The sequence below is a fragment of the Engystomops pustulosus genome, chromosome 10 (genome assembly GCF_040894005.1).
Source record: "Engystomops pustulosus chromosome 10, aEngPut4.maternal, whole genome shotgun sequence".
In the NCBI taxonomy this organism is placed as follows: Eukaryota; Metazoa; Chordata; class Amphibia; order Anura; family Leptodactylidae; genus Engystomops; species Engystomops pustulosus.
This window is the reverse complement of record NC_092420.1, coordinates 20,842,394-20,855,974: the sequence shown is the minus strand read 5'-3', so window position 1 is coordinate 20,855,974 and position 13,581 is coordinate 20,842,394. Positions and strand designations below refer to the sequence as shown.

Here is a 13,581-nt window from a genome sequence, read left to right as displayed (position 1 = left end):
ACATCCTCATAAGAAGTGCTTTCAGTGCTCATCGTTATGAAGAATTGAACAGACCACCAAAAAGGGAAAAAGTAACAGATATCTCGGAGAAGTACCAAGGGACTGTTTACTCCTTCTGGTAAATAATGGTGGAAGGTCTTAGAAGGTTAAGTTGGCTAAATGGCTTAGTTTTGTTTGGTTTCCACTAAAGGTATGGTAGTAAAAAAAAACAAGAAGAGGGATCCCGTTCAGTGGAACCTTGGATTACAAGTAACTTGGTTCACAAGCAAAAACAAAAAATCATAATTCAAGCATTATGTGAGCCCTTCTCACTGTCAACTTTACTGTATGGAGGTAAAATGCTCTCACACAATATTGAAGTAGTAGGACAAAAAAGGAGCTAAATGTTGTCCTACACATGACTAAATATTTTTGGGGTGTGGAACGAATCAACAGCATTTCAATGATTTCCTATGGGAAAACTTTCTTTGAGAAACAAGTGATTTGGATTAAGAGTACATATTCTGCTTGTAATCCAAGGTATTCGATTATTATAGAATCAGTTGTCTGGGTTTCTATGATTGCTTTGATATACAAGCAATATGGATTACAAGCATGTGGTGGCAACGAATTATACTCGAAATCCAAAGTTCCACTGTAACATGTGGTGAAATTACCTAACAGGGATTATAGGGAAAAGTTATTATTTTAATTTTTGGGTTGCTATTTGTGAAATGTATGTAGTGTCTGCTGCAAGGAACTGCAGCTTTGTTCTTATTGAAGTGAATAGGAGCTGTAGTACCCACAACCGGCTGCTACACAGAGATTAGAGCTGGACTCCCATTGAACGGCACGGGTTCCAAGTGTTGTAACACAATAGATCTATGAATATGATTCATATGATTAAAAACATCTTTACATTTTTACTTTAATGAACACTTAAGACATAACTATGTATCAGACATAGGCTTGAGGAGGAAATGCAAATGAATTTTCTAATAAGTGCTCTTTAAAACTATATTTCATGCTCTACCTCAGAACATGCGCCAACATAGGCAAGCATAGTTAAGGGTTTAAGATATTAATGGGAACCTACCCCTAACCCTATAACAATTTGTAACCTAATCTACAGTTTACCTATCTAATATGCTAATTTTCCAGAGAGGCTACCGGGGTGCAGAGTAGCCTCTCAGTGGAGTGGGTGTAAAGGCTACTCCATGCCCCAGTAGCCTCTGCTGTCTCTTTCTACCAACGTGTGGCCAAGTTAAATCTCACGCTCCACTAGCTGCTCATGGGCAGTAGCTCTTGTTTCAGTGCTTGATGTGCAATTTGTAGCTGGAGATACTGTGCATGAACAGAGCTCTGGCAGTCAGGGGTGCGTGAGATTCAACTTGGCCACTCTTAGGTAGGAAGAGATAGCAGAGGCTACTGGGGTGTGGAGTAGCTTTTGCTAGCGCTCACCAGAGAGGCTACTCCATGCCCCAATAGCCTCTCTGGAAAACGAGCATATTAATAAGATAAACTATAGATTAAGTTAGAAATTCTTATAGGGTTAGGGAAGCATAGTTTAGGTTTTTGGATATTAATGGGAACCTATTCTTAATAGGTAAATTCCTGATGGTAGGCTACCTTTAAGTAGAGTTTAATGACCCAAGAATAATACCTACCTGTTGGCTTTAATGTCTTCTCACTGATCAAGAGCTAGATTTCCATAAATAGAACCTCTCAGTCTCGTCTGATGAAGACAAACCTCCTATGGGCTCCTATAGTAAGTGCCAATGATAATGTATATCATGGATCAGAGTTATCAGTTCCTACATTGGCAGGTGGAAAGGCTACTCATGGGTGGGGGGGGGGTCTTCTTGGCTCAATGATGACACTAATGGTAGATGTTTCATGGGCAAGCTTTGAAGCTATCGTTCTTGGGAGACCGCTAAAGCCTTCCAAGGGTAAACAATTGATGGGTAAAGTTTAAGGCTCAGCTTTACAATGTTCACTTTCCAAAATACTCATCTTATTTAAATCCATATTTGCAAACACAAAGTCCCTTATCATTGATATGCATTTATAATGTTAGACGTGTAGGGTCAAAGTGTTACATTCCTCCCTTAGATTTTTTCGCAATTTGCTTTGAGGAACTTCCTTTGAATTAAAATAGAATAAATTCCTATCTGAAATGTCACGTGGAGCAGTATATAAAGAAGAAATAGTCTACGAGGCAGATCGGGAGGGATGAAAAGACAGGAGCGGACTGAAATCCCACACAGGCAATTTCACAAAATGAAAATCCGGGGTCTCTGAGGCTTTATCTGGAAAAATATTCTTTTTAAATATGAGAATCATTTTATTCAAATTTAACTCAAATGATCTACTTCTGCCTTGGGACCCCGAATAGCATTTTAACTGAATAATTTATATAGAACCAATTAAATGTGCCTTTAAGAATAGAGGAAAAAAATACAAAGATCAGTGACAAAGGTAAAATATGTTTAGACAATGGAGAAATGTTAAGTAAACTTATACTTTGAAAATTTACTAGGATTAACATAAGATAGGAGAAATCAAGTTTAGAAGAATTTTTATCTTAGAAATCTTTCAAGTCTTGCCCTAAAATGGCCTAAAATGTGTCTTCTGGTTTTACCATTGAACCCACGAGAAGCAAAAAGCTTTTACATGGATGGCAGGTGTGTCGGGAAGAGTTTAACTTGACTATGTTAAAAAAGGGTTGCTGCAGTTTTCTGTCCAACCCCTATATACACTCACCGGCCACTTTATTAGGTACACCATGCTAGTAACGGGTTGGACCCCCTTTTGCCTTCAGAACTGCCTCAATTCTTCGTGGCATAGATTCAACAAGGTGCTGGAAGCATTCCTCAGAGATTTTGGTCCATATTGACATGATGGCATCACACAGTTGCCGCAGATTTGTCGGCTGCACATCCATGATGCGAATCTCCCGTTCCACCACATCCCAAAGATGCTCTATTGGATTGAGATCTGGTGACTGTGGAGGCCATTTGAGTACACTGAACTCATTGTCATGTTCAAGAAACCAGTCTGAGATGATTCCAGCTTTATGACATGGCGCATTATCCTGCTGAAAGTAGCCATCAGATGTTGGGTACATTGTGCTCATAAAGGGATGGACATGGTCAGCAACAATAATCAGGTAGGCTGTGGCATTGCAACGATGCTCAATTGGTACCAAGGGGCCCAAGAACCAAGTGCCAAAAAAATATTCCCCACACCATGACACCACCAGCCTGAACCGTTGATACAAGGCAGGATGGATCCATGCTTTCATGTTGTTGACGCCAAATTCTGACCCTACCATCCGAATGTCGCAGCAGAAATCGAGACTCATCAGACCAGGCAACGTTTTTCCAATCTTCTACTGTACAATTTCTATGAGCTTGTGCAAATTGTAGCCTCAGTTTCCTGTTCTTAGCTGAAAGGAGTGGCACCCGGTGTGGTCTTCTGCAGCTGTAGCCCATCTGCCTCAAAGTTCGACGTACTGTGCGTTCAGAGATGCTCTTCTGCCTACCTTGGTTGTAACGGGTGGCGATTTGAGTCACTCTTGCCTTTCTATCAGCTCGAACCAGTCTACCCATTCTCCTCTGGCATCAACAAGGCATTTCCGCCCACAGAACTGCCACTCACTGGATGTTTTTTCTTTTTTGGACCATTCTCTGTAAACCCTAGAGATGGTTGTGCGTGAAAATCCCAGTAGATCAGCAGTTTCTGAAATACTCAGACCAGCCCTTCTGGCACCAACAACCATGCCACGTTCAAAGGCCTCAAATCACCTTTCTTCCCCATACTGATGCTCGGTTTGAACTGCAAGAGATTGTCTTGACCATGTCTACATGCCTAAATGCACTGAGTTGCCGCCATGTGATTGGCTGATTAGAAATTAAGTGTTAACGAGCAGTTGGACAGGTGTACCTAATAAAGTGGCCGGTGAGTGTATATATATATATATGGGGGCTTACATTTAGACTTACAATTCCCAGGGTAAAATTGTTGTCAACTGTGGTGCCCACACAAGGTTTCCTTAGGCCCATCGCTACCTCTTAGCCGTATCACAACCTAGTCTGAAAAATATAGGACAGGCCCAGAAATATGTTTCCACCTTACCCCTCAAAAACCTATATCTATTTTGGAAAAATACTAGCAAGAAAACACATTTTATAACAAGGCAGCTTAGATACATGAGCTCACCTCTATGTAGGGTGGATGCCTTTATAATGGCAGCTTAGACACGGCAGCGCATATTTATTTAAGGTGAATGCCCATATAGTGGAAACTTAGACACAACAATAGAGATACCTCTATATTATTGTGTAAAAAGCAGCTCTACATAAATTTTTTAAACTCAAATTATATCTGCCAATGTCTTCTATGAATGTAGTGAGAATAGAGAAATAAAAAAGGCCACTGAATATTTCTCCATATCTTCTGTTACTCCTTATATTGACTTACTGACATTAAAAGGTTAATAATCTCCTAAAATAGGAGGAAAAAATATCTGGCAACATGTGTCAGAAATATCAGTGCACAGAGTAAGGTTAAAGGATTTGTGATGCTTAAATTGCAATATGTCAAAGGAGATCAATGTGTTTCACAGGAGATTATGGCCCTTTGGTTTATGGTCACAGTTGTATTTACAACAACTGCAAGTTGTTATGCCAATATATTTATATACATGAAACCAGAACAAAGCTGGCTGTGTATATATGGTACCATAAACAAACTTCTACCAAAACCAAATTACCAGAGGTACAGTCAGTGTCTGACTTGAGCCACCGGAGTACAAGAGGATTGTGTAATGCCATTGTGGCAAACCTTTTAGGGACGCAAACTACAACAAAAAATAGTTAAAAAATAAACTAGTAATAAAAATTATTGCAAAGTGTTAACACAGCTAATAAGTAGTTACTTATTTCTCTGGGCTCTGCCACGGCTTTCAACATTATCGCCTCCTAAGAACATTTTTGAAAGAATGAGGGTTAGTTCAGATTGTCACTGTAGCTTCTCTCCAGAGCCCCCAAACAGGGCCCGATGCAGGGTCTCCACTAGCGGGTTAAACCTATATAGCGTTTAACCTTGCCCCCCAGACTACACTACCTGTGTTTGTTTGGATTAGTTGCCATGGGAATCCATATCTGTACGGAGATGAAAGGAGGGTGAGTGGATCTTGTTGAGAGGGGCACTAGGAGACGATCTGTAGTTCCTGGTTGCAGGAGAATATCAGTGCTTGCTATTGGTAGCAGGATGAAAAAACTCCCTGACCCTGAGTGATGTCACAAGCATGTGACTGATCACATGCTCAAGGTCATCCTGAAACATCCTGCAGTCTGGACAGATCTAAGGGATGGAAGGAAGTCATTCTGCCCCATGGTATGTAGCAGAGCTGGGTGTGTTTGAAATTTTGAATGCAGGAGAATTGTGTGTGAAAATGTGCACGTACAAATAAAGCCAAAGCTCAGGCTCCCCATCAATTCTAATGAATGGCATCAGATCCTATATATAAATATATATATATGTTATTGTTGTGTAGTTCCTCTGGCGCAGCTTTAGGACATTAATTCCGTGTCCATTTCTGGTTCACGGCAGGTGAATAGAAGATAAAGACTGAATACAATACGCTTCTCAATACGCCTTATAATCATCATGCACCGCACTAGCCGATGCTATTGAATTTATTAGAGAGAAATCAACCTTAAAATATGCAGTCATTTATTTAATCAGCCTGCCGACTGACTTAATTGGCATACAAAATCCTAAGTGTCTGTAGCTGTGACTGGATTTAGAAAGAAGGAATCTGACAATCACAAAGACTCGAAGACAATGTCATACTGCCATTCAGCTAGAAATAATACAAGAAAAATCAACTTCTAATGAAGTTTGCTGGAGTGCTGTCTACCGGCGTGAATGTGAGAAAATCTCTCCGTGAACATGAAGTATTATTTGTAAATGTTCCAGCTTCTAACTTTACAGACAAAACGTGACCTGTTGTAGATATAAGGCGCAATAAATACAATACTCTGTGCACAGCTAGGATGTAACAGGACGTTTTGTAACAGGAGTGTCCTGAAAAATGGGCCATATAGTGTATGTGGCTTGCAAAAATTTTCATAAAAGTGGGCAGTTTTTGGCGTCCTATGTAGAAAAAAGAATGGGCTAAAAATTGACAAAAGACAAAATGTTGTGTGAAGCCAAGGCCTCAGAGATTATGACGATCCATAAGGTAATTTTGGCTCATATGAACAGACTAATTATTTATGGATAAGATATTTCTAGAAACTGAGAGGAAAAAAAACACAAGATGTCACCTTCTTGTATAGATTCTCCCAAGATAATTAGATAAAACGTTTCGATGGTGGGTTAGCACCTTCATGACGCCTGTGGACATAAATCATAAGATACACCAGGGGCAACGCAGTGGAGACGTCTTCAATGAATCTCCTCCACCATACTGCTCAAGGTTGGCGATCTGAAGGAGACTAATCCAACAATAAAATGTATCCAATGTCGAAAAATGTTGGACATTTTCTAATAAAAACTTGGACCAATAACTTTTTGAAGAAGTCCTTCTTCTAACTTTCAAGTTTGTCGCAAGCCCATGCACTTACATGCACCACTTAGGCTACATTCACACGGCCTTATGGGGGACATATATACGGCCAACGTCTATACGGCATATGTACGTCCCCCATAGATGGCAATGGGCGCACGGCACCAAATGGGAGCGGTACTGTGCAGCACACATGCATTTCCTATCTTTCCCCGGAATATGGCGCGTGCTCCATGTTTCTCAACGGAGAGGGATGGGGGTGAGCGCGCTTATCCCCTCCTCCTTTCCCCGGTGCGATGTGGGCCCGCCGTGCTATGGTACATCGACCACACGTTAGTGTGAATTTAGCCTTAAAAGAAGATATACTCCGTTTGACCTGAGCAGGGGAGAGGCAGATGCTGGATAATGGATGCACAATCTTAGTGAATCGTGGCACAGTGCATTATAGTTGGACAATGCACTTTCTGTGAACTCCAGCGGACAGGTAAGTAAATGAGCTCTGTGTCTGCGCTGCGATACATCGAAAGTAGGGCATTTCCTACCTTGAGAATCTGACACAGGTGAAAGATTTCTGCTGCAAAAATTGCATTGTTGCACAGCACTCCGACTGATCTCTGACTAAACTCTGTACACACTTGCACAATTTTCACTGAGCACATGTGCACGATTTTCAACACGGTTCATAGGCAAGAGGCCTAAATCATGTCATGACCAGAATGATGGGAATTTCAAGAAGATATCTAATAGCAGACACCGTCCATGGGTTTGCTATTTCTGGAGAAAAAAAAATATATATATATTTTTTAAAGGATTTTTCCAGTAGGCCTTTAAAAAATATCCTTTAAAAATGTACTTACCCTGTTCCTGTGCCTGCTTCCTCTGCTGTCATAAGTGACTTCCAGTGGTTCGAGGAAGCCACTCATTGGCAAAAGCAGGTCCCGTGACCGCCGCATCTTTGGGCTAGTTAATGGCGCAGAAGACTAGAAGTATCAGAATGATGCCACCCCAATCCTGGAACACCCCTTTAAATTTGATGAATAAGTGTAACTGCCTGCATACTGGCTGCCGGACCAAACTGGATCAGTTCATTGGCATTTGCAAATCATAGAAGATGAGAAAGAATATTTTGACAGGATCATATATCACTTTGCCGATATATATTCCGGTGTAATCACTCTCTTGTATGTTCTCCTTATACCTTTACTTACATAAATATAATTTCTAGAGGACATTGCACAAATTCCATCGATCAATAAAAAAAAAAACATAAAGTCGGTTCAAAAATAACAAATCGTTGTGGAATGTCGAGGAGCTTTTATGACTGACACATGATGGAGAAAAATGCAACTTTCCTAATAGCGAATCCGCAATGCTGGATCAATGAATGCGCTCTAAGACATACTCAGGTCCCTAAATAATGCGCAGGGAATGCTGAAGGCGGCTTATGTAACATCTGACATTACCAAGGCTATTATGGGATGCACAGTGACTGCACATACTGTATATATTATATGCCCCCGATATTAATCAATTTTTAGTAATGCCTTATAACCGGATTATATTCCCCGTCATAAGATCCTATATTCCTAGTTGCTATAGTGAAGGTTTTAGTGTCGTCATTTGACATCTTCAGCTCCGCAGATAATGTACTCACGGCTGTAAGTTATATGTATATTAGAAGTCTACAAAGCATTCTATGATTATATAAAAATATCGGTTTTGGCCTTGATACATATCATTGAGTTACACCATTCAGCTCCTTTTGGACCTCCGAGTTATGGGGGGGTCAGTATAGGGTTGTCAACCTAACAACTCAAATATACTGTCCATAAAAGGGAAATTAACTCAAATATGTCAGCCACAATAGAGAGGGTGTCTTATATTGCCATTATATTCCAGGATTGCAGCTGGACATGCTGCACTGTGGTGTACTACTTTGTGATATCTCACAGCATGGCCCCAAGAGCAGTTGTAGGCTTCTGGTTAGGTATTACAGCAGAGGGGAGGGGCTGAGGAGCAGTTGATTGCAGAGTTTTAAGGACAACCCCCAAGCTACAATTCTGGAAAATAAATATTTTCACAAACATATGGTTACACAGATCTCCAGGACTGCGACCTAACACTGCAGCTGTGTATGGTTAATACAGACGGTGGACTTTCTTTAATATGGCAGTATAAATCTCTAATGGGGTCCTGTCAAAAAAATCACGATATAACAGAAAAACTATTGGCTAGGCTGATAAAATACTTGCAAGGTGACAACGTGGGTGACCACTTCTCCTTTGCTATTTGTTGACTGTCTTATAGGACTCCAGGGGAACTACCTTGTTAGCAATCAAGGAGAACTTGGGAGGTTTAAAGTCTTGCATTCTGCAGAAGATATAGAATGTGCTATAAGGTTCTGCAGCAGCTGAGGTGTTTACTTGAGGGTTCTCGGTTTGCATTGTAATGTTCTACAAAAGATGAGGTGTGTATTATAATGTTCTCCATAAGTAGGGTTATGTAGCGCTGGGCTCTGGGTGTGTATTATGATGTTCTACAGAAGCTGAGGTGTGTATTATGATAGTCTGCAGCAGCTGAGGTGTGTATTGTAAGGTTCTGCATGAGTAGGGTTATATAGCACCGGAGTCTGGGTGTATTAAAAAGTTCTACAGAAGCTGCGTGTCACGGGTGCTCCTGCGCATCCGTGTGCCTCTCTGTGCCCCAGCAACCTAGCCGCACCGGCTCTGTGAGATTTAAATGGCCAACGTGCCGCTAATTGGTGCTGCTGGTTGCCTGCCCTGATAATAGACTCCCTTTTCTTTTGCCCCCTGCCGGATCTTTGTGCTTGGAGCCCTAGAGAAAGCTTGTTCCCTTATGATACCCTGTGCATTTGTTGTAATTCCGCATTGTGACTCCGATTCTGTGCTGTCTTTCCTGACCTCCAGCCTGTCCACGACTCAGTCTCAGGATTCTGCACCTCGCCTTGGCCAAGTCTGACCTGCTTTTCGGGCTTGTGAAAACCGGGTGCCACTTAGACTCCGCTCCCAGGTGTCAGCTTACGTCATCACATTCAGTGGTTCAGTGGGTGCACTACCCCTGGTGCCTCACACTGAGGTGTGTATTATGAAGTTCTGCAGCAGATGAGGTGTGTATTATTATGTTCTGCAGCAGCTGAGGTGTGTATTATGATGTTCTGCAGCAGCTGAGGTGTGTATTATGATGTTCTGCAGCAGCTGAGGTGTGTTTTATAATGCCCTACAGCAGCTCATGTGTGTATTGTGATGTTCTGCAGCATCAGTGATATGTAATATAAAGTTATTGAGCAACTTAGGTTTGTATTAAGATGTTCCGCAGCAGCTGGAACGCATAACTATCTAACGCTGTCTTCTTTACCAAAAGGACAGGAGATTTTCCTATCAGTCAGTAATTCACACGGAGGTAGAACTTTCTCACAAAATGATCTGTGACAGACTATCCCAGCAGGCAGCAATGAGTAACATCAATGTAGCGCTGCTCATCTCGCTGAAAGTTCTGACATCCGGACGTGACGGTTATACAAATATGATTTGGCAATTGGAAAATCTCCAATGACATATATTACCCCATTAATGAATGCGCGTTCTGCCGCAGACCATCGCACACCAACATTGTCCTTCCCGCAGCTGACAACTGAAAATTACCTCAATGCTGTTGTCACTTCCATAGAAATCATCTTCCATTCGCGCTCCTCGGCTGTCATGTTCCAAAACTTCCAGGGAGACCGCACCCCTGTCAGATGATTGACCCTGAAATCTCCCATGATGCACAGAGCCAGACATTGAAGAGTGAGTGGAAATGTTGTCGGGGTCCCCGGGGGTCCTTTCTTCAGGATAGGCAGTGTCACTTTGGTTGTTATCTGCCAACTGCTCACAGAGATTGCTGATGTCTGTTTGATGTAGGTTGTCAGATAGTTTGGATACATCTCGAAAACTGTCAGGAAAAATCCAGTCATCTAGAAAATAAAATACACGAGGATTGATAATATGTCATGGAAGGAGGTGAAGAAAATTACATGTTATTAGTAAATTTACATCCACATTTCATAAGAGCAAAGTGAAATATGGATAAGAATAAGTAACTGTAGCTGTAGAGATCTGCTGGTTCACCTCAAGGCCAGGTGTCCTTCTACCCATCGCCCCTAACCAGGACCTACACCAGTGACCCGGACTTCTTCAGGATGCTCTTCCCATCACAAAGTGCCTCAGCCATGAGTCTTTTTAGGTCTTCAAGTCTGTATAGGTAAGTTTGGTCCTAATGCATTTATCATTGGGCTTGTAGACTGATCTTCTTGTCTACTTACCAACTTAAACATCTGCTTATCTACTACTTCTGACCTAACCCTGTCTGAATGGATCCTAGTATATTTCCTCCACAACTTGATCCTACAGTCCACCTATGCATCATCATGATAGGAGTCACTGCTTCTGAGTTTGCAACTTGAGGATTGAGTTTCTACTCTCTTGTAGGAAATTCTAGGTACTTTCTAGCTTGGGAGCTTCTCGCATGTGCTTGTATTGGTGGCCTCTGGGCAAGAAGAAAAGCTACATTCCCTGTGTGGTGGCCAGACTTGGTAAATGCGGCTTGCCTCATATTACAATCTCAGTCTCCAAACAATCTGATAGCTTATTTTATGGATAGTCCATATCACTTCAGTGACATATGGCTTGTTATACTGCTGTGACTCCAATACATAATGGATGAAGGTATCTGTTGCAGCTCATTGGCACACTGTCATTGATCAACTGAGAATGACCCTACATATACCAGACACCATTAGTGCCCGGAAAAACCTCTTTAAGAGTTAAAAACTCACAATAGATTAGACTCAGGGATGGTGCCAGCACCCGGCATTCACGGGCAAGTTCCAGGGTCCATAACCTTTCCCAGCATTAAGCTACGGGGGGTGGTAGGGCCCAGGCTACATATAGTTAATTAATGGGGGGTAAAGGGGCCCCAGGCTACATATAGTTAATCCATGGGGTGTGAAGGGGGCCCAGGCTACGTATAGTTAATCCATGGGGGTTGAGGGGGGCTGCATATAATTAATCCATAGGGGTGCATATGATCCATGGTGGGGGGGGGGTAGTGCTTATATTAATCAATGGGGGGTGTCTGCATATAATCCATGGAGGGATGAGGGGGGCGACATATAATTAATGCATACGGGCTGCATGTAATCCATTGGAGAAGGGAGGCCTGCATATAAGCCACAGGGAGGGCCAGGTTGTATATAAGTATTCCATGGCCGAGGCAGCTGTATAAAATTAATCCATGGGGGGGGGGGGGCATATAATTAATCTATGCCACTACATGACTTTACTACAAAGGGGCCACTGAGGCTCTGTCGCCCAAGGGCCTACTGAAACCTGGAGGCGGCCCAGATTAGACTATTTAGCAATTCTTGGTTTAGTCTAAGTCTAGTTTATTAGCCACCTAGTGGATGTCTAGATGAATATGTATTTAGTAAAACTCAATCTCTATGTGTATCTCTCAAGAACTTGAACATAGTTTTAGATACAGTAGATGAGACGAGACCGTCCATGGTACACAATCAACCGTTAGACCATTTCATACTTTCTGGTTTAGCCTGGTTCATTATTCAGTCAATGGGGCAAATTTACTTACCCGGCCCATTCGCAATCCAGCTGCGCGTTCTCTTGGCTGGATTCGGGTCCGGACAGGATTCATTAAGGTAGTCCCTCCGCCGGGCCACCAGGTGGCGCTGCTGAGCTGAAGAGCATCGGAACGCGCTGGAGTTCACCGAGCCAGGCTGAGCGAAGGTAAGTGCAAGCTCCGCAACAGATTTTTTGTTTTAAATGCGGCGTTTTTTTCCGAATCCGTCGGGTTTTCGTTCGGCCACGCCCTCCGGTTTCCATCGCGTGCATACCAGCGCCGATGCGCCACAATCTGATCGCGTGCGCCAAAATCCCGGGGAAATTTAGGGGAAATCGGCGCAAATCGGAAATATTCGGGTAACACGTCGGGAAAACGCGAATCGGGCCCTTAAGTAAATGACCCTCAATGTCTAGAGGTCCATGGATCTAAATTTAGTAGAACTCAACCCATGTGGATTTCTCAAGAATGTGAACTAGAGCAAAGTGTTGGATAGATGAGAAGGGGCTATAAAATCCATGGCATGCAATTGACCAGGAGAAACTAATTGTTCATCTCTTTTTTCCATGTTTTGCAGGACAGAAGGGATCATGACAACTGGACTGGTGCTTTTCTCCTTAGCTTGCTCCCATTGTAAGACCTGGGAAGGATGGGAATGAAGAATCTCTGCTCAGGTTCAGGGCCAATAGTGATTTAGGTTTACAAAGTTGACCTTGGATATTATAGGATTTCATGGTCACCATGGACATGCTTAGTCGATATGTCCTCATACACCGATGGAGGACAAGGGAACATTATCAATATATTGGCTACCTACAGTATAAAGGAAGAGTAGAAGCCACTTGCAATGTGCTACCTGCATATAATAAAATATTCATGTATGTTCTGAGGGTATTTTATGCAGATAGAAATAATAAATACTTTAGAAGATGAAACCATCATTACCGAGACAGACATGTGTAGCATCTCTACACCTGGAGGCTCTTTCATGATGAATCGGTCACCCCTCTCGAAGGTCCATAAAGTGAACTTGAAAGGGAACAAAGTTATCACTTGAAAGTCAGACCTGCGACCGTGAAGGATCTCATATTTATTCACCTTTCTAATTCATATTTTTACTCTTTGAGTTAATTACATGCCTAAGCTATTGAGCTTAACCCATTAATGACCAAGACCCTTTTTTTGTTTTTTTTTGCGTTTCCATTTTTCTTTCTCCACTTTCAAAAATCTATAACTTTTTCTTCCCTGTAAAGAGCTGTGTGAGGTCGTATTTTTTGCTTAACAATTTCTTTATTCTTTGGCTCAGTACGATACTGGGACACCAAATTTATATAGGTTTTATTGTGTATTTATACATTTGTAAAATAACATTTTCTGTACAAAAAAAACAT

The 13,581-nt window shown here is 41.9% G+C and overlaps 1 protein-coding gene across 5 annotated transcripts in view; it reads right to left on the bottom strand.

Annotated features, from left to right (window-relative positions):
- The window catches only part of CFAP20DC (CFAP20 domain containing), a 236,681-nt gene that overhangs the window by 99,056 nt on the left and 124,044 nt on the right, over positions 1-13,581 (bottom strand). For all 5 annotated transcript variants that reach the window (XM_072126665.1, XM_072126663.1, XM_072126664.1 and 2 more), the window contains one exon: positions 10,219-10,529. In XM_072126665.1, coding sequence (XP_071982766.1) covers positions 10,219-10,529 — 311 coding nt within the window. The remainder of the gene's footprint in view (positions 1-10,218; positions 10,530-13,581) is intronic.